This window comes from Notechis scutatus, chromosome 1, assembly GCF_049901735.1.
Source record: "Notechis scutatus isolate UNSWTSFEM ecotype Mainland chromosome 1, rNotScu1.2, whole genome shotgun sequence".
Classification (NCBI taxonomy): Eukaryota; Metazoa; Chordata; class Lepidosauria; order Squamata; family Elapidae; genus Notechis; species Notechis scutatus.
In genome coordinates, this window is record NC_142009.1 from 1,792,767 (window position 1) to 1,814,002 (window position 21,236).

Genomic DNA, 21,236 nt, shown 5'->3' on the forward strand with positions numbered 1-21,236 from the left:
CCTGGCCTACAGGGTTGCCCCTACCTGGCCGCATGGGACTCTGACAACCAATCAGAATGCAAGCTCAAATTCAAATCCCAGCAGAAGGTATAAAACCCAGGCCCTCTCAGCATCTCTTCCCTTCCTTCTTTCTTCGCCCAAGGCAGGTGATCCTGCCCACCATTAAACCACCTTTCCAAGCAGGCTCCGTGTTTCCAGTGTCTTTCTTCCCCACTTGGAGCTGAACCCAGAAGGCTATTTCTTCCGACAACATGACCCCCTGGGACAACCGTCATAAATAGGAGTCAGTTGCCAAACGCCTGAATTTTGATCTATCATAGAGATGCTACAATGGTCACAAGGGTGACAAATGGTTGTAAGAAGGCATTTTTTTTGCAGTGCTGTTGGAACTGAGAAGTAGTGGGAGAATCCGCAGAAGGAAGACCCGACTACCTGAAGCAGCTGTTTGGATATCCAATGTTTATTGAGGGCCCTTTCCCAGACACGCACGCACGCACACGCACGTACACAGCCTGTCTTGAAACAGGCAGCAATGGGCCACGTGCCGAGAGCGAGCACAGAAAGGCCACTGTCCTTTGCAGGGGGTGGGAAAGAAGAGCCCGCCGCAGCCCCGTCTCGGTCACCACAGCCACCGCCTGGGAGACTGTACCGACGGGATGGCCTTGAGTGGTAGGCGTACGAGGATGCCCCTTGCCGGTCATAGCTCCGTGTGGTAGAGGCCGGCCTTGAGCCACTCCGTGGGCTTGACGAAGATCCCTTCCATGGCCTTCCAGAAGCTGTCCTGGCCGGAGTCAGCCAGGCCGTGAACCTCCCTCTGTCCGTGGATGGGCCGGCCGTACTGCTCCCCGGTGACCGAAAGGAGCACCTCGGTGGACGTGTGCTTGAACCGCACCTCGCTCTGCCTCTCCCAGTACTTGCCGCTGCACAGGACGGTCCAGTCATCCAGGAAGTCCCCCTCGCCATCCTCCCCAAAGGCGCTGACCTCCTGGAACAGAGAGCGTTGCGTTTTGAGGGAGAGGACCTGCCGGAGATACTCGCAGAACTATTGGCGGAGGCGTTAGAGGTCACCAAAGAAAAAGCGCTGGCTGAAATCGATGAAACGTTTAGAATTCACACCAGATATGTGGCAAGAACCAGGCTTTCTAGAGAAATACGTGTAAGATTTACTAAAAAAAAAGCAATGAAAACAGAGCGAGAGATAATAACCCTTTAAAATATAAAGGAAGAGAGATAGTAGTTCTAAAACAGATCCCAAGAAGAGTCAGAGAAATAAGGAGGGAATATCAATTTCTAACAAAGCAAGTAATTAAAAATGGAATGAACTTCAGGTGGCTGAAACCAGAGGGAATATTGGTGACCTGGATGGAGCAAAGACACAGATCAAATTCTATTGAAAAAGCGGAACAATTTTACGAACATTATTTCGGATCACAGGAGGAACCGAGAACAGGAGAGGAAAAAGAGACAAGGGAGGACAGACGACAAGAGGGAGCTACAGGAGAGAGAAGTGTACAACGAAGAGAAGACGAAAGAGATTCGGAGGAAATAGCAAGGAGAGAAGGAGCGAAACTCAGAGAATCGAAAGATAAGAGCGACTAGAACAACAAACCAATCTACAAGTGAAATCATGGAAGAAGTAAAATTAATGTCAATTAACATAAATGGAATGAATTCGGCAATAAAAAGGAAAAAGATTTTTAGTAAATTAGAAAAATAGAAATTAGACATAATCTGCTTACAAGAAGTTCACATTAAAAAACAACACAATAAAGTACCGGAATATCCTAAAATTGGGAAGTTATATACTTCCTTACCACAACAAAAGAAGAGGGAAATAGCCCTTTATGTAAAAGAGACAATAAATGTTAAGCAAATCTTTGCAGATGAGAAAGGGAGGATTCTGATGATGGAAAATAACTAACAGGTACTTTTAGTAGCAATATACGCACGAAATAAGAGGATTTTTATGTTAAACGCTATAAGAAAATAATAGAATTGGACCATGAAAATATATGTGTAGTACGAAAAGTGATGAGATCCCTATAGATGAGAATGTGATTAGGAAAATATTAGAATGTGCAGAAATGAATAGATTAATGCTATAAGGGAGAAAGAACAAACTGAATATTATAGGACACGGGAGTTATTTTATGGATGGTTGGAGAATAAAAATAGAAGTGAGAAATAAATGGAGATTAGTGAAATAAAGAACATATATTAAGAAAGAGATGTAAACAATATGACTATTGTACATAATTGTTAAGATTACCATACTCAATATAATTAGATTTTCATTAGAAGATATGTTAAGAGGGAGAAAGAGCCCAAGTTTATTCATTCATTCATTTACTCAGTTAACACAACGCCCATCTCACTCCACAAAGCGACTCAACCTTTAAAAGCGAACTGCCGGCTCCAGAAGGGCTGAAGGCCGTTGCTTGCTAGCCATTTGTGGTCACCTGGCCGCCTCACCTGGTTGCCTGAAAGGGGAGAGGTGAAATGGTGGCTGTGCAGGTTGCGGCCTGTGTTGATGTGGGTCAAGCGGATGGTCTGGCCGCATTGTACCGGGGTGCCTCTTTCGCAGACGCTGGACGACTTGCCCCGCACTCGCCAGTAACTGTTGCTGTCGTCCACACTGGTGACTCCGGTCACCGACTGTTGCCCGCTGCCTGGTCAGACAGAGAAGAACATGCACAGGTGACTTTCACCTGACCACCTCATTCGACCTCCAACCTGCCTGTTCACCCTGCAAGATGCTTCAATTACAGCGATTAATATGTTTAAAACAGACTCCAGGCGTGTTTTTTTTTAATAGACTGTCTTTATTTGACTGTTCAAACTTTCTGGCCCCCAACTTTATCAGAGAAACAGGGGCCCCTTTCAAGAATGACCGTCCCCCCAAAAAAACCTCTTTGCCCTGAGAAAGACCTCCAGATCATGCAGGTCAGGCCATTCCACCTCCAGATATTTCACACAGCATCCGGTGACTTCGGCTGACCTCAGGAAAGCTCACTGGCCCTCAATCCACTTATTTCGTATTTATATAGCCACTCATTTCATGTACTGGTTACATTCATTTAGCAACCCTTCAAAATTACAATGGCATTTAGAAGAATCTGCATATTATATGGTATGGGATTTGTTTTATCAATGGATAGAAAACAGAACAAACTAAAAGGGATTAGATGTATTCACAGAGCAATAAAAGAAGCTAATGTAATAGATATAGTGGATCTCACTTATTATATATATGGGAATGTGATTATTGTTATATTGCTAAGTTTGATAAGAATATTATTAATAATGGTTAAGTAATTGAAATATGTACCCAGTCGACGCACGATTGAAATGGAATTTATTTTTTTCCATATAAAATAAAACATTTCTTTAAAAAAATAAAGTTACAATGGCATTGAACAAAAGAGACACGTAATCAATCCTCACCCTTATGACCATCACGGCATCCCCTTCAGTTACGTGATGAACATTTGGATGCTTAGCAATTGCCAATGGCCCTTGGGCTTGAGTGCAGCCTCCCCAAGGTCACGTGGTTGCCGCCTGCAACTCCCCCCATGGAAGAAAGTCAGAATCACTTAACGGCTGTGTGATGGGATTCCCTTAAAAAGGGAGTGAGGTTTGAACTGGTTGCTTTATTCAAAGAAAAGAATGTATCTAATTTTTGTTTCCATTTGGAAACCATTTCTGGATTTCGTGCTGCTGATGGAAAAAGTGAAACTTCTGTTTTAGTTTTTGCTGATTAGATAAGAGTTGCTGTTACAGAAATGGCTGGAATTATACATATTTTATATATTATATTTTATACACACACACACACACACACATATTATTGTGAAAAAGTAAAAAAGGTTGAGGAGGCAATCTTCCACTGGGCTACAAAAAAGTCAGAGGTCCACGTCTTTATTTTCGTTTTCCCCTCCTACCTCACACTTTCTCCGGTTCCCTCCCGTACTTTTCCCATTATTTTTATCTTCTTTTGTATTTTACAGTCTGATAAAGTAATAAACATTTTTAGAAAAAAAAAAAAAAAGCAACAGTTGCCGTATCCTGAGGGGGGGGGTCACACGTTTCCCCCTCTGTGACCTTCTGACAAGCAAAGCCAGTGGGGAAGCCAGATTCCCTTAAACGACCCCGTCACTAATTTAACAAGCGCAGTCACTCGCTTAACAACGGAGCCAAAAATGGCTTTGTAAAATCAGGGGAAGCTTCTTGCTTAGCAATGGAAATTCAGGCCCTCGTTGTGGTTAAGATGATGACGATGATGACTACAGGCAGTCCTTGACTTACGACCATAACTGAGCCCAAATTTTTGGTTGCTAAGCGAGACATTTGTTAAATGAGTTTTGCCCCACTTTGTAACCTTTTGTGCCACAGCTGTTAAGTGAATCACTGCCACTGTTAACTTAGCAACACGGTTGTTAAGTGAATCCCCATTGATTTGCTTGTCAGAAGGTCGCAAGAGGGGATGGATCACGTGGCCCCAGGACGCAGCAACCGTCGTAAACGTGAGTCGGTTTCCAAGCGTATGCACGCTGATCATGTGACCCCAGGGATGCTGCAACGGTCGTTAAGTGTGAAAAAGGGTCCTAACGGTCCCTTTTTTTCAGTGCCGTTGTAGGTTCGAACAGTCACTAAACGAGCAGTTTGTAAGTCGAGGACGACCAGCAATGGTGGGGCCATAAAGCAGCCGGGGAGGGCGAGGGATCCCCACCCAAAAGAAGGGCTCTGGGTCTGGACCCCGGCAAGAGAGAAGGCCAGGCCGCTTCACGGGGGTCATAGGAGCGGCTGAAGGTAGGGACGGCAGTGCCCCTGAGCACGTGCAGACCGCAGGCTGCCCTCCAAGTGACTTAGGACTGATCCTCGCACTTACGACCATCACCAGAAGGCCGTTGTAAACCGGTCCCAGCATCCCCATCCCTCTCTGCGACCAACAGGGAAAGCCAGATCTGCTTAACGACCCCGTGGTTCGCTTAATGACCATGGCAAGCCTCGCTTAGCAACGGAACTTCAGATCCTAATTGTGGTCGTAAGGTGAGGACTAGGTGACTAATGTAGACACTTATAGCCCAAAACCGATTCCGTGAAGGAGGCGGGGAGGCGAGAAGCCCACCCCCCAAAATGAGGGGTCCGGGGCTGGAGACAAGGGCGAGTCCCCATTGGTCCTACGAGCCGCTTCCGGTAGGGTGGAGAGCGCCCCCTGAGCATGTGCAGAATCCTCTCACGCCCCCTCCCCTCTCAAGCGCCAAACCATGACCCTGGATCGTACCGGATCCGTATCGGACGTCGTGCGAATGGAGGCGGACGCCGTGACGCGGGTTGAGCAGCTTCACCACCGAGCCGCAGGTCACCGCGCCGGTCTCGCCCGCCTCACCCGGCCCGAGAACCAGCAGCAGCAGCGCCGCCACCGCCGCCGCCGCCAGCCTCATCCTCCGCCGCCGGTCGACTCTGACAGGAAGCCATAGAGCCGGCGCCGCCCAGAGCGGCCCGGGAACTTCCGGCCGAACATTTTTCTCCCCACGCTTCCCAACCACGGAGAGGGTAGAGCAGAGCGTCCCTCTCATTGCCGAGGGCGTTATCGCCCCGCCCCGGAAGTCTTTCCCGGCGTTTCCTGTCGTCGCCTCCCCCGCCCCCCGCCCCAGCGTCGTCGTCGTCGCCGCTGAGGGAGCTCCGAGGCCTCCATTTTCCCCGCTTGAGGTGAGCCGGGTGGGCGCGGGGCGGGGGGGGTGGCGCCTGCGGCTGGAGGGTCCCGGAGCGGCCCCCAGGCCTCTGATCCCCCCTCTCGAGGCGGCCCAGCCGGGGAGGAGTCGGGGGCGGGGAGGGCGAGGCCCGGATTGCAGCGGTGCCGCCTCCGCCTCCCCCCCCCCACGCGTGAGGGGGAGCTTTCGGCTGGGCCTGGCGGCGGTCGGAGGGAGAGGGCGACCCCTCCCCTCTTGGGATATGGGGCAGGGGGCGCTTCTTTCCCTCCCTCGTTCCCTCCCGGGCCCCACAAGAGACGGGGGAGGCTCTTCTCCGGTGGGCCTGGTGCGGCCGTGGGGGGGGGAGGACTCCAGGCGGAGCCCCCCTCCCCGCCCAAGTGTTATTGGCTGAGGTGGGAGGGGAAAGCCCAGGAATTGGGGGAAAAAAACATTGGATCAAAACACAGGGAGTCCTCGACTTATGACCACCAGGGACACCCCCCCTCTCCCAAAAAACCGTTTCTGTTGTTAAGTGAGACACCTGCGAAGTGGATTTTGCCCGTTCGACGAGCTTTCTTCACAGAACAGAATGGCGGAAGGGACCTTGGAGGTCTTCTAGTCCAACCCTTGTGATTCTGGAGAGAGGGCTGTCCTTTCTCTCCTTTGACCACCTCCAGGGACGGAACGTAGAGCCAACTCTATGGTTTTCCCACTTGCAATGCACGGCCGTGAAAGTGGGACCACAAGGAAGGCTGAGCACCAAAGAATGGAGGCCTTTGAACTCTGGGGCTGGAGGAGAATCGGCTCCTGCGCGTGTCCCTTGGCCTGCAAGGCCATCCAACCGGTCCGTCCTAGAGGAGATCCACCCTGACTGCCCCTTAGAAGGCCAGATCCTGAAGAGGACATTCCAAGACTTTGGCCACCTCATGAGGAGGAAGAAGGACTCGCTGGAGAAGAGCCGAATGCTGGGAACGATGGAGGGCAAGAGAAGAAGAAGAAGAAGGGGACGACGGCAGAGAAGGAGGCGGCTGGATGGAGTCCCTGAAGCAGCCGGCCTGAGCTTGAAGGGATCCCAGGGGAGAGTAGAGGACAGGAAGGCCTGGAGGAATGTGGTCCATGGGGTCACGATGGGTCGGACACGACTTCACAACTAACAGCAACAACATGGTTGTAAGTCGAGGACTACCTGTACCCTAGAGTTTTGCAGCACTGCAGAATAATGCAAGAGTTGCAAGAAACCAAATGAAAGGTGGGGGAAACTTGGGAGGGCGAACCTTCCCTCCCTTTCATCGTGACCCTTCCTTTCTGGATTCCGGAGATTTTCATCCAGTATATCCTGCTAAGGTTTTGATTGGCGGGTCTGCATAAGCCAGCATGAATCCTTGCTGCTTTGTGCTCAGGTGGGATATATGAAGATGCAATGGAGCTGCTTTGACTTAGACCTGTTCTTGAGCAGGGATGTCTAATCTTGGCCACTTTCAGACCTATGGGAATTATCTCCCATAATTCCCCAGGGTGGCTGCGGTATTCTGGGAGTTAAAGTCCACAAATCTTAGTGGCCAACCCCTACTTCATCTTGCTCCTCTATTTTGGAGTCCTTTGTGACCACAGCTCTTTTCTCGGCTCTTTTCTACAATACATAATGAGAATAGTACCTTGTTTACGAGTTACTTCACTTAAGCATGGTGGGTGAAGTCTCATATATTCTATGAACACCGACCTGGCACACTTGGGAGTCTGGGGGTTGTAGTCCAACCTCCCTGAAGAATAGCAAGTAAGAGAAATACACCCTAATGTCCCTTTTTGGATACTGGGGGTCTATAAAGATACCATAACAGGAAGGCAGGTTGGTAGGTCAGGAAGACTCTCCTCCAACTCACAGCCCCAGATTTTCCTTTTTGTGGATTATAATCTTAAGTGAATCAATATTTTGGTCTTCATTCTCCAACTGTAGTGCCAGATAGTGTTATTTGCTTCTTGTTGCTATTATTTGTTGTGATTTACTGGTTGTTAGAGATGCTGAGAGTCATCTGGAACAGGGGTCTCCCACCTTGGCAACTTTAAGACTTGTGGACTTCAACTCCCAGAATTCCTGAGCCAGCTTGCTGAGGAATTCTGGGAGTTGAAGTCCACAAGTCTTAAAGTGGCCCTAGGTGGGAGACCCCGATCTGGATTAGTGCCATTTTCCTGAATTTCAAGCTTTCTCTGGTTTGGCACCTTCCAGATGTAATGACTTTCTACTCCCACAATCCTCTGGCCAGTATGGTGGCAGGTGGGGAAGGGCTTCGGTATTCTGGTATTCCGAGTTGCCCCAGGAGAGCGAAATGGCTTCTGAGGAGATCACTTAGGAAATGCATATTTAAGGCTGGCAGAGCAGGGAGGAGCCCGTGCTGGCTTGAATAATAAAAGAAGAATGCAGAGCTCTGTAATTTCTTGTTTAGGAAACCCCAAAATTCCTGCAGAGTGTTACTTGCCTAATAATAGCTGCCAGTTTGATGTAGTAGAGAGTGAGGCTGGTATAGTAGTTAAGGCTGGATCAGGCTACAAACTGGGAGGCGCTGAGTTCTAATCTCGCTTTAGGCACGAAAGCCGGCTGGGTGACTTTGGGCCAGTCACTCTCTCTCAGCCTCAGGAAGGAGGCAATGACAACCCACTTCCAAGAAAACTTCAGGGACTGCAGGTAGTCCTTGACTTACAACAGTTCACTTAGTGACCGTTTAAAGTCACAACCACACTGAAAAAAAGTAATTTATGACCATTTTTCATATTTTTGACCATTGCACCATCCCCGTGGTCACGTGATTTACATTTGGATGCTTGGCGACTGATTCACATTTACAACGGTCGCTGTGTTCCCGGGATCACACGATCCCCTTTCCACACATGGCTGGAAAAGATGCAACAGGATATTGATTTAAAACCTGAAATGTTCTTGTTGGGGATCTTACCTGAAATTTATAGTAAAGAGAATGTATATTTGATTATTCATGTCTTAACCGCAGCTAGAATTGTGTTTGCACAAAATTGGAAAAGTAAAAAGATTCCTACTAATCAAAGTGTGATAAGGAAAATATTAGAATGTGCAGAAATGAACAGGTTAACACTTGCAATTAAAGAGAAGGAACAAACTGAATATTATACAGTATGGGAATCATTTTATCAATGGTTAGAGAAAAAAATATGAAAGTTAGAGACTAGCGAATAGAAAATATGCTTATAGAACAAGTTAAGATGAGGATTGCTATAAAAATTAGACATGTATATCTGTAATCTAAGAATAGAGAATTAATACCAATGTAATTATTACAATTGGGAAATTTTAATTGTTACTGCACAAAACATTTGTACCCAGACAACACACCGTTTAATGGATGTTTGTATTATAAATAAAATACAAAAAATAACTTAATTTTTTTTTTAAAGTATGGCATAAAAATGGGACAAACTCACTTAGCAACATAAATTTTGGGCTCAATTGTGGTCGTAGCTCGAGGACTACCTGTATTGCAGGCCAGCAGCCAACAGTGGCTCAAAGGCACCAAATAAATAAAAATGGGTGCTTGGAGAAGGTAACAACAGAGATCCAAGAAATGCTTGCAAGGACTTGGTTGCTGGTAGAGTTGAAACTGGCAAGGAGGCCACCGTTTTGCCCATCACTCGGGTGATGGAAGTGGTGGTGGAAGGCTGAGGCTAGAGAGAGCAGAGGGGGGTCCTTGGTGCTCTCTGAGCTGGGTGGTTTTGTTGCAGACGTCTCCTTATCAAACTAGGTAACATCAGTACTATTAGGAAGTGGGGCTTGCTCTCTTTTTAACCCCACTCCTGACTTGCATGGATGGCGTTGCCTAGTTTGGTAATGAGACGTCTTGCAAGAAAACCACCAAGCTCAGAGGGGCACCAATGAACCCTACCGTTGAACACTTACAACCACAATTGAGGGCAAAATTTCTGTCGCTAAGTGAGAAATTTGTGACGTGGGTTTTGCCCCATTTTGCGACATTTGTTCAGTGAATCACCGCAGTTGTTGAATTAGTAACCCAGTTGTTAAGTGAATCTGGTTTCCTCCTTTGACTTTGCTGGTCAGAAGGTCACAAAAGGGGATCACCTGACCCCGGGACACTGTGACCGTCATAAACCTGAATCAGTTGTCAAGCATTCGAATGTAAATCACGTGACTGTGGGGATGCTACAACAGGTGTAAGTGTGAAAAATGCTTGTAAGTCTCTTCAGTGCTGTTGGAACTTTGGTCGCTAAGTGAACGGTTGTAAGTCAAGGACTGCCTGTAGAGATGTTCCCTGCCTCTGCTGCCGTGTTTCTGGAACGATCCCAATGTGGTTCGACCTTCTCTTGTTTGTCTCGCCCTGTCTTCGCAGCTCCCTGGTGAGAGGCTATCACCGGTGCTTGTTGTCAACTCATAAAACATTTCTATGACATTCGGCTCCCCTCACTTCTCGAAGGTGACCTGTATGACACCAAAAGAAAAGTTTGGCTCGAGACTCATGATTTAATTGGAGTAACTGCCGGAATCCTGACCCTTGCGTAGGTTTATCATGGCTGCTAGTCCTTCACCAGAATTAAGTCCCCAAAGCAAGACAGTGTTATGTGAGTTTTGCCCCATTCTACGACCTTGCCTCAGTCACTACGTGAATCTGACTTCCTCGTTGACTTTCCTTGTCAAAAGGTCACAAAAGGGGATCACAAGACCCTGGGAGGCTGCAACTGTCATAAGTGCATGCCAGTTGCCGAGCCTCTGAATTTTGATCACGTGGTCATAGGTCTCATCCGTCCCCCCCCCCAGTACCGTCATGTCTTTGAATGTCACTAAACGAACAGTGGCAAGTCGAGAACCAGCTGCAATCCAACAGCCTTCAATAAAAGACTGGCTTCTCTTGACGGATCGAATGTAGAATTTTTCCTAAAAGATGACCATCTGGGTATCCATTCCACCTCTGCTAAATTCTAGACCCAAGCCATAAAGCTTCACGGTAATGGTTAACTAATCAGGCTTTGCTGATTTCTCAGGTTGTATTTGGTCATATCTGGTCTTGGACCCTAATAAAATATTTGTTGTTCTCTGGAAAAAGTGGACTTGGAACTGCTGGAACACACTGACCCCCTTCCTGTTGTATACTTGGACAATGCTGATAGAATAGAATTCTTTTATTGGCCAAGTGTGGTTGGATACACAAGGGATTTGTCTTGGTGCAAATGATCTCAGTATACATAAAAGAAAAGGTACATTCGTCAAGAATCATAAGCTACAACACTTGGTCATAGGGTACAATAAGCAATCAAATCAGATAGATAGGAAGGAAGGAAGAAAAAGACGAAAGAAAGGAAAGAAAGGAAGGAAGAAAAAGAAAGAAAGAATTATTAGCCAAGTGTGATTGGACACACAAGGAATTTGTCTTGGTGCAAATGCTCTCAGTGCACGTAAAAAAAAAGATACTTTCGTCAGAGTTGAGAATCATAAGGTACGATAGTCATAGGGTACAACAAGCAATCAGATCATACCAGGAAACAATATAAATCGTTAGGATACAAGCGACAAGTTTACAGTCATACAGTCACAAGTGGGAGAGGATGGGTGATGAGGAGTGACGAGAAGATTAATAGTAATAGTAGTGCAGACCTTGTAAATAGGTGGACAGTGTTGAGGGAAATATTTGTTTAAGCAGAGGGATGGTGTTGGGGGAAAAACTCCCCTTCTGTCTAGTTGTTCTGGTGTGCAGTGCTCTATAGTGTTGTTTTGAAGGTAGGAGTTGAAAGTTTATATCTGGGATGTGAGGGGTCTGACAATATTGTATTAGCCACTATCTCAGTATCTTATTTAGAATATAGAATAACAGAGTTGGAAGGGACCTTGGAGGTCTTCTAGTCCAACCCCCTTCCTAGGCAAGACACCCTACACCACTTCAGACAAATAGTTGTCCAATCTCTTCTTAAAAACTTCCAGTGTTGTAGCATTTACTCTTCTGGAGGCAAGTTGTTCCACTGATTAATTATCCTATCAGGACATTTCTCCTTAGTTCTAAGTTGCTTTGTAAATGAGTAAAATGTCCATGGGGATTTTAACTCCAGCCTCTTTCTCCCCCCCACCCCCTTTCCAGGCAGCGCGACTGTGAACCACAGCCATGTCCGACTTTGTGGAAAGCGAAGCGGAAGAATCAGAGGAGGAGTATGACGAAGATGGGGAAGTGGTCTCGAGACCCCCCAAAAAGTTTGTGGAAGACGAAGACGGTGAGCTTTTTAGGCAGCGTTCCCAACCCGTGCCTGTTGTGATCGGTCCCTCAATTTGTCCTGTGAAAGTTAAAAGTCGCTTTGTTACGAGAAGGACAGCAGATAAATTCAATAAATCGATAAAATAAATCAGTCCCGTGGGCCGTATTCATGGTTACTCATGTCGTGATCGTGGTTGGATTACTGTAACATCATTCTGCATGTGAGGCTGCCCTTGAAACGCATTCAGGTGCTGCCATTGGTCCAGAATGCCCTGCGGGGCACCGCAGAGTTTTGGGCATTCCACAAGATGGCCAAGTAAATGGAGTCCCCTGATCCTCTGGGTCAAAGGGGCCTTGTAAGGCACTTCCAGGTTGAAAGGATTGGCCGGGGGTATCACCGTTGCCTGGGGAACATCCGTGGGGGGTTCCATTGAGGTCCCTGTCAAGGAGCTGGAGCCAAGGATGGGAACTCGCGCCACCCTACAGTGGGACATGGGTCTCGGAGTGGGCTTGGAAATCTCTTGCCCAGTGTCCCAACCACGTGAGCCACCGCGCTCCTTATGTGAGTGGATTTACTAAATTTGTATGCTGCTGCTGCCGCCCACCTCCCGGATAAGGCAGCCCTGGGTGGCTGACAAGCCATGAAAATAATAAATATAAAAGCAATTAAAAATAAACAGAGATGCGTAAGGACTAAGACCAAGAGCCAGACAGCAATCATCTCCATCCAGGAGCCAGGTTTTGAAGCCCCTCCATAATACCTCCGCTCTGCCATGGTGGCATCTCCCGGTGGCCTTCAGAGTCGGTTACCCCAAAAGCCCCACATAACACAGGCCAACGGGTGTGTGTGTGTGTGTGTGTTTGGGTGGGGAGGCCTCTTTCTCTGATTCCTTCCACTGGCCCCACCCAAATCCCCAGAGCTGCCTGCTCAGGGTCCCCTGCATTAGGAAGTGTCACCTGGAGAGACCCCGACTCGGGCCTTCTCTGTCACGGCACCCACCCTGAGAAGCAACGTCACCTCGGAGATGGCAGACCGGATAGTCCTTTGTGACCAGAACTCATTTGGTCACAATAAGCCCAGTTGGCCTTTCAGGAGCCTTCCTGGAATTTGAAGTCAGCTCCCGGCCGTTTGGGTGGCTGCTTTGCCCCTAAGCTTAACCAGGCACCTGCCCCCCTCCCCCAAAATCTGGTTGGCCAATTCCCAGGATGAGAACTGCTGGCTGTCTGGTTCTTCCACAAATCAGCTTGTGATCCAAAGCCGAGGGGTGTTTGGGCCTCCGTTCCCGAGAGGTTCTTCTGCCCCGTGAAGTTTTCCATCTCTTTCTCCCCACCGCCCCCGGGGCGGGTCTCCGTTTCTTTTGGTTTTTATTTCTTTCCTTTAATTTCTGGCTGCCCCTTCCAGAGGAGGAGGAAGAGGAGAACCTGGACGACCAGGATGAACAAGGGAACCTGAAAGGGTTCATCAACGACGACGACGATGAGGAAGAGGAGGAGGAGGAAGAGGCCAGCGATTCCGGAGACTCGGAGGACGACGTCGGCCGGAAGAAGAGGAAACGCAGTGAGTGTTTGGGACGGGCGCCCAGTGAGACGGGAGGTTGGTCGTTGCCTGGAAAGCTTCAGGTGGCAGAGGGGCCTCCGGGAGGTCCACGGAACTGGCCTTTGCCCCCTTACATCAGCCCCCACCCCACCCCCACCCCTCGTTCAGGCAGGGAAGGCCTGCTACCCACCCAAATGGAGCATGCTGCTATAAAGAGGGTCAGAGGGCTGCAGGCTAAAACACACGAAGAACGGTTGCAGGAATTGGGTTTGGCCAGTCTAGGGAAGGGAAGGCCTGGGGGGGGGGGACAGCAGGAGAACATCTTCCTGTGTTTGAGTGGATTTCAGAGAGAAGGGGGGCAGTGGGGTCGACCTATTCCCCAAAGCACCAGAAGGCAGGACAAGAAGCAATGGACGGAAACTAACCAAGGAAAGAAGGGAGGGATTTCCTGAGAATTAGAACAGTGACCCAGCGGAGCAGCTTGCCACCAGAAGTGGGGGTGCTTCTCCTACCCTGGAGATTTTTAAGAAGAAATTGGACAGCCACCTATCTGAAATGGTACAGGGCCTCCTGCTTGAGAAGGGGGTTGGACTAGAAGACCTCCAGGGTCCTTTCCAGCCGTTACCAGTGTTAAATGTGTGCACGCTATGTGCAATAAATAGGTCGTGGACAAGATCCCGTCAGTCAGAGAATTTTGACTGGCAGGGTCCAGGAACCCTGCCACCATACCTGCATTGTGGAAGATCTCACCTTCAGAGGCGAGGAAAACCCCTGCCCACCCCTGGATTTTTTGGCCTGCCTTTGTGGCCGTGTAGCCTTGTAGGGGGGACCCAGAGGGCCCCACAACTACGGGGGGCCCCCTCCGCCCCATCACCTGTATTAACCATGACTCATCTCCCATCTTGGGATTCTCCTGAAATTTGTGGTTTTTATATTTTTAAAGCTTTTAATCCTAACTTTTTTTATTTTAATGTTTAATTGTATTGATTATATTGCACACTGCCCAGAGCTTCCTCCAAGGCAGATAGGCTGTGAAGGTATATGAAATTACATACATACATACATACATACACACACACACACACACACACACACACTGAAAGGAGGGAGGGAAGGAAGGAAAGAAGGGAAAGAGAAAAAGAAAGGAAGAGAGAGAAAGAAAAAGAAAAGAGGGAGGCAGGGAAAGAAGGAAAGGAAGGAAGGGAAAGAGGGAGGGAGGGAAGAAAAGGAAGGAAGGAGGGAAAAGAGAGAGAAGGCATTGCAGTTCTGCCTCTCCTGGCATGACTGTAAGGTCCTGCCTTGCCCGTCTTCTAAGAAAACAACCCTTGAAAGGAAGAAAGTTTCAAAAGGAACTTTTATTGAGAGACAAGGGATACCCAGGGAGATGGAGGCAGGATCTGAGGTTTCCCGCTTGCAAGCAAAGCTCCCCGCCACCCAAATGCCCGGTCCAACATCGAGCCAACCCCAAGGTGGCCAAGATGTTGTGAGAACCTCAGGCAGGGAAGGGGAATAATTGCCATTCTCCCAGCCGCATCGGTTTGGCTTCCTCAGTGGCCGGGACAACGAGGGCAGATGGCTCCAAGCCCACTCCCCTCCCTCCTCCCTCCCTCCTCCCCTCAAGGTCCCAAACAAGAAAGCAAGGGAAAGCCAGCCCCCCCAAGCCTCCCCCTCCCGACAGAATGGCAGCATCCCAAGAGGGGACTTTGGAGACCTGACCCTTCTTATCTCGGGGCAGATTTTGATGACCGCCTGGAAGACGATGACTTCGACCTCATTGAGGAAAACCTGGGCGTCAAAGTGAAACGGGTGAGTCAGTTTGGGATCCCTGGGGAGCTTCTGGGGCGGGGGGGTCTCAACCTTGGCCCCTTGAAGACTTGCGGACTTCAATTCCCAGAGTTCCCTCAGCCAGCAAGGCGGAGTTGAAGGGAGTTGAAGTCCACAAGTCTTCAAGGGGCCAAGGTTGGAGACCCGTGTTCTTGGGGGGTAGGTGTGGGGGTCTCTCTATGGTCAGCTGGGAGGAAGGTGGGCCTAGGAACCCTGGTCTTCTCCTTGGATTGTTCCTGATTATTTTACCATTCAGTTATTTTGCCTCTGAGATCGATAAAAGGAGGGCCCAGATTGTTTTTTGGGGGCGGGGGGGGAGATGCTGACATTACAACCTGCTCAGAGAGGGCTGCAAAGCAGTATGAAGGGGTATGTAAGTCCAAGGGCTTTTGCTTTTTTTCTCTTTGTTCTTGCAAGCCCTGTAGTCCCACAGTTAGACAGGCAGCCGATAAATTTAACAAATAATAAAAGAATGAATCAAATAAACCCCAGGCCCGTGGGTGTAGGACAAGGGTCTTCTAACTTGACCGCTGTAAGACTTGGGGACTTCAACTCCCAGAATTCCTGAGCTAACGTGACTGGAGGAGGAGGAATTCTGGGAGTTGAAGTCCCCAAGTCTTAAAGCGGTCAGGTTGGAAGACCCCTGGTCTAAGGACAATTCAGCACGGCCTACTCGCCACGCCCAGCCTGTTGTAGGACAACTCACTCTAGAAGAAAGGATTAGTTCCTTATGCATCAAATCGCTACAAAAGCTAGTAACTGTCGGAGGGATTTCCTTTGATACAAGTGATGAAACAATTTTGAGGAAAACGTGGCCAACAGAAATAAAAGGAAGTGAATGAATCCCCTGGCAAGTCCACTGCAAGTTGGTTGTGGTGAACGGGGCTGGACTAGAAGACCTCCAAGGCCCCTTCTGTCATTCCGTTACTCTATTATTCATTTGGCCGTGGCGAGTTGTCCCACATCAGGCCCCCCTCCCCGCTCCCTGTGCTGCTAGTGGATATCCGTACGCGGCTCTTCCCCAAATCACCTGTCCCTTCAGGTGTCCTTTGGGGGTTTGGCCCTTGGAGGGGTGGGTCCCTGGGTTGGTGGCAGTGAAGCTCCCCCAGGCGGGCCGGCAGCCTCGTGGGGAAGGGGAGGAGACGGGGGTATTGACCAGAAGGGCCTCCTCTCGACAGCAAAAATTCAGGCGGGTACGGAAAATGTCGGACGATGAGGACGAGAAGGAGGAAGACTATGGGAAGGAGGAGCACGAGAAGGAAGCCATTGCGGAAGAGATCTTCCAGGACGGGGAAGGCGAGGAGGGGGGCGAGGGAGCCGACGGGCACCTGGCCACAGCTGACGATGAGGAGGATGAAGAGGAAGACGAGTCCGGTACGTGTGTCTTGGGGCCTCCTGGCCACAAGTGTCATTTTTTTCAGTGCTGCTGCAACTTCGAACGGCCATTAAGCAGGCAGTCGTAAGTCGGGGACTACTTGTGTCTTCAGTGTCTTTATCCTCCTTCCCTCTTTCCCAGGGCCAAGTGAAGCTTTCCTGAAGGGCCCTTCCCCAAACAGTGGGCCGGATTGCCTGGCATGGCATAGGTCCTCCTGTTGGAGCAGGGGGTTGGACTAGAAGACCTCCAAGGTCCCTTCCAAATCTTTTCTTCTGGCTCATTCCTGCCCCTTCCCAAGGCCAGCTCAGGACTCCTTCATGGCAGGCTGGAGTGGCAAAGGAATAAATACCACAGGGTCTGAACCAGGGACGCCCCCCAAGCCTCGCGCCCATCTTAGAACCTGGTGCTGTGGGGCTCCGAATTTCCTTCGCTTGGCCTCATGGTTCCCCAGGCTGGCCAGGGAACGCAGGCCCCGCTCATCGGGCCAGGGAGGAGGGCGAGAGTCCAGTTAGGGCAGCTCTGCAGTGGTCCTTGCCGCTGTTTCTCTTAGACATTGACGACTTCATTGTGGATGATGACGGTCAACCCCTGAAGAAGCCCAAATGGAGGAAGAAGCTCCCCGGATACACAGACGCGTGAGTCTGCCTCTGCTCTGACATGCTCACCAGGTGGGGGACATTCCTTGGGACAGGAGGTGGGTGGACCTGCCCATAAGGTCCTCTGGGCCTTTGGGGGCGTGGCTCTTGAGGATGGGGCCAGCTTAATCCAGTTGTGGGTATGGACCTTCTTGAGAAGGTGGTAGTTCCATTGGGGAGATGACTCTTGAGGATGGGGCCAATTTCACTCAGTTATGGACCTTCTTGAGAAGGTGATGGTTCCATGGAGGCATGGCTCTTGAGGATGGGGCCAGGTTAATGCGATGATGGATACAGATCTTCTTGAGAAGGTAGAGGTTCTTGAGGTGGTAATGGTTCCATTGTGGGCATGACTCTTGAGAATGGGGTCAGCTTAATCCAGTTGTGGGTATGGACCTTCTTGAGAAGATGGTAGTTCCATTGGGAGATGACTCTTGAGGATGGGGCCAGTTTCACTCAGTTATGGACCTTCTTGAGAAGGTGATGGTTCCATTGGGAGATGACTCTTGAGGATGGGGCCAGTTTCACTCAGTTATGGACCTTCTTGAGAAGGTGGTAGTTCCATTGGGGAGATGACTCTTGAGGATGGGGCCAGTTTCACTCAGTTATGGACCTTCTTGAGAAGGTGATGGTTCCATTGGGGGATGACTCTTGAGGATGGGGCCAGTTTCACTCAGTTATGGACCTTCTTGAGAAGGTGAAGGTTCCATTGGGGAGATGACTCTTGAGGATGGGGCCAGTTTCACTCAGTTATGGACCTTCTTGAGAAGGTGATGGTTCCATGGAGGGCACGGCTCTTGAGGATGGGGTCAGCTTAGTCCAGTTGTGGGTATGGACCTTCTTGAGAAGATGGTAGTTCCATTGGGAGGTGACTCTTGAGGATGGGGCCAGTTTCACTCAGTTATGGACCTTCTTGAGAAGGTGATGGTTCCATTGTGGGCATGACTCTTGAGAATGGGGCCAGCTTCGTCCAGTAATGGATATGGACCTTCTTGAGAAGGTGGTGGTTCCATTGGGGACCTGGCTCATGAAGATGGGGCCAGTTTCACTCAGTTATGGACCTTCTTGAGACGGTGATGGTTCCATGAAGGGCATGGCTCTTGAGGATGGGGCCAGCTTAATGCGATGATGGATACAGATCTTCTTGAGAAGGTAGAGGTTCTTGGGGTGGTAATGGTTCCATTGTGGGCATGACTCTTGAGAATGGGGCCAGCGTCCAGTAATGGATATGGACCTTCTTGAGAAGATGATAGTTCCATTGAGGACCTGGCTCATGAAGATGGGGCCAGCTTCATCTAGTTATGGACCTTCTTGAGAAGGTGATGGTTCCATGGAGGGCATGGCTCTTGAGGATGGGGCCAACTTAAGGCAATGGTAGATACAAATCTTCTTGAGAAAGTGGTGCTTCTTGAGGTGGTAGTGGTTCCATTGTGGGCATGGCTCTTGAGGATGGGCCAGCTTTGCCCAGTAATGGATAAGGACCTTCTTGAGAAGGTGGTGGTTCCATGGAGGGCATGGCTCTTGAGGATGGGGCCAACTTCACCCAGTTATGGACCTTCTTGAGAAGGCGTTGGTTCTTCTTCCTCCAACAGAGCTTTGCAAGAAGCTCAGGAGATCTTCGGTGTGGATTTCGACTACGACGAGTTCGAAAAGTACAACGAATACGACGAGGAGATGGAGGACGAGTATGACTACGAGCCCGAGGAGACGGAAGGGGAGATCCGGGTCCGGCCCAAGAAGACAGCCAAGAAGCGGGTCAGCCGCGCAGCATCTTCGAGATCTATGAACCCAGCGAGCTGGAGAGCAGCCACCTGACCGACCAGGACAACGAGATCCGCGTGACCGACATGCCTGAGAGGTTCCAGGTGAGGGTCACGCGGGTTGTCCTTTCACCCTCTTCCCCTTCCCCTTGTCCCAACTCCCTGGAGAGAGACTTCAAAGGCTTCTGGGGACCTTAGACCAGGGTTTCTCAACGTTGGCCACTTGAAGATGGGTTGGACTTCAACTCCCAGAATCCCCCAGCCCAGCTGGCTGGGGGATTCTGGGAGTTGAAGTCCACCCATCTTCAAGTGGCCAGCGTTGAGAAACACCGCCTTAGACCTTCAGGTGACTTCATGTTGGTGAGTAACAGGTATGACCAGTGAGGCAGAATATGGGTACAGGTAGTCCTTGACCTACAACCATTCCCTTAGTGACCATTCAAAATTGCCCTGAAAGTAGTGACTTATGACACACACACCCTTTCACACTTAACAACCGTCACAGTGTCCCCTACGGCCGTGTGATCAAAATTCAGCTCCTTGGCCAACCGGCTCGTACTTAACGACGAGGTCGCGGAGTCCTGGAGTCACGTGATTCCCTCCTTGGGACCCACTGACCAGCCAAGTCAATGGGGGAAGCCTAGATTCCCTTAGCAACCGTGTCACTAAGCTAGCATCTGCAGTGATTCACTTAAGGACCGGAGCAAGGGAGGTGGCAAAATGGGCACAACGAATGTTTTACTTAGTGACAGAAATTCCCGGCTCAGTTGTAAGTCGAGGAGTTTTTTAGACAAGCTGCGGGCCCTCTGATGACCTGGTCACTGTTTATGAATGTTGCTTAGCTCCCCCCTCCATTGTCCAGCACCAGGGTCGGATTCCCTGTACTTCCCTACGGAGGCTCTGCATTTAGGGGAGGGGGGTCTCTGGTCCTTTCCTTCCTCCCTACATCCCTCAGGGGCTGGGCCTCCCTGCCCCCTGGGCAAAACAGAGGTGGGGTCTCCAAGGAAATCCCTTCTCCCCTGTTAGTGTTTGGGGATAAACCCCTAGCAGAGTATGCAACAGCAGTCAAGCCAGGCAGCCAAATGAGAGAGGAAGGGTTTTAGAGTATACACACACTGAACACAAGCACTGTTTGTAGTTTAAATAGTTTTTAATCCAGTTAGAGTTTAAGCATTGTCAATCAGTCCGTATGTCATTCACAATATATCCATTCAGTAAGACTCACTAACTCAGTCCAGGTAATAGTCCTTACTATATCTTTATCAGCCGATAAAGATATCTTCTCCTCCTCCGATGCCTTTCTCCAGAGGATAACGCTGGATATTCAGTAGAACGATCAAACAGTAGACAGTCGCAGTAAAACAGTAGTAAACAGTTGTATCCAGCAGTAAACAGCAGTAAACAGTAAACAGCAAACGGTAAACAGTAAAACAGTAGGCAGTAAGCAGCAAGCTTTCTCCTGCTTCCTCTTATTGCAGTTTCTAACCGCACCCTTAATTGGCTAATTACATGCAGTGTGGTGCTTAAAGTTACAAACATTTAAACTATGATACCTTAGTTTATATATTTATCCACCCAAACCTTGTTGGGTATCAATGTTATACCTAACATCCCCTTGCCTTTCCGCCCAGCTGCGCTCCATTCCCGTGAAGAGCGCCGAAGACGATGAGCTGGAAGAAGAAGCCGACTGGATCTACCGCAACGCCTTTGCCATGCCCACCATCTCCCTGCAGGTAGGACCCCAGAGACCCCTGGGAATCCTGCCAGTGGCACGCCTGGCCAGGAGATACACCTGACCTGAGCCAAGGGAGGCGTTGGCCGCCATTCCTTCCTAACACCCCCCAATCCCTCTGCCTGCCCCTGAAAGGCAACTGGATGCCCAAAAGGCAACTGGGCTGCCTTGCTTTTTTTGTTCCCCTTGAAAACATTTCACTTCTCATCCAAGGAGCTTTTTCAGTTCTTCTGGGGAGGGAGGGAGGGAAGAGAGAAAAAGAAGGGGGAGAAGGAAAGAAAGGGGAGAGCGGGAGGGAGGGAAGAGGGAGAAAGAGAGGAAGGAAATGAAGGGAAGGGAGGAAGGGAGCGATGGGAGGGAGAGAGAGAAGAAAAGGAAGGGGAGGGAACGGAGGGAAGGGGAAAAGGAAGGGGAGGGAAGCAGGAAGGAAGCTCTGGTGGGGCAGGGGTTAGAGTGCCGTAT

The 21,236-nt window shown here is 49.6% G+C and overlaps 2 protein-coding genes across 2 annotated transcripts in view; one reads left to right on the top strand and one right to left on the bottom strand.

Moving 5' to 3' along the window:
- Positions 1-441: 441 nt before the first annotated feature.
- On the bottom strand, positions 442-5,595 carry SDF2 (stromal cell derived factor 2). Its single transcript, XM_026691361.2, has 3 exons — positions 5,285-5,595; positions 2,473-2,669; positions 442-985 (listed from the first exon to the last, which is right to left on the bottom strand). The coding sequence occupies exons 1-3, from the start codon at positions 5,577-5,579 to the stop codon at positions 698-700; spliced, it is 780 nt and encodes a 259-aa protein (XP_026547146.2). The 5' UTR covers positions 5,580-5,595; the 3' UTR covers positions 442-697.
- A 28-nt stretch (positions 5,596-5,623) lies between these two features.
- Positions 5,624-21,236, top strand: part of SUPT6H (SPT6 homolog, histone chaperone and transcription elongation factor) — a 55,059-nt gene continuing 39,446 nt past the window's right edge. Inside the window, 9 exon segments of the mRNA XM_087952836.1 lie at positions 5,624-5,712; positions 11,801-11,930; positions 13,314-13,469; positions 15,184-15,254; positions 16,451-16,646; positions 17,198-17,282; positions 18,875-19,041; positions 19,044-19,147; positions 20,674-20,775. Coding sequence (XP_087808962.1) covers positions 11,825-11,930; positions 13,314-13,469; positions 15,184-15,254; positions 16,451-16,646; positions 17,198-17,282; positions 18,875-19,041; positions 19,044-19,147; positions 20,674-20,775 — 987 coding nt within the window. The 5' untranslated portion in view covers positions 5,624-5,712; positions 11,801-11,824.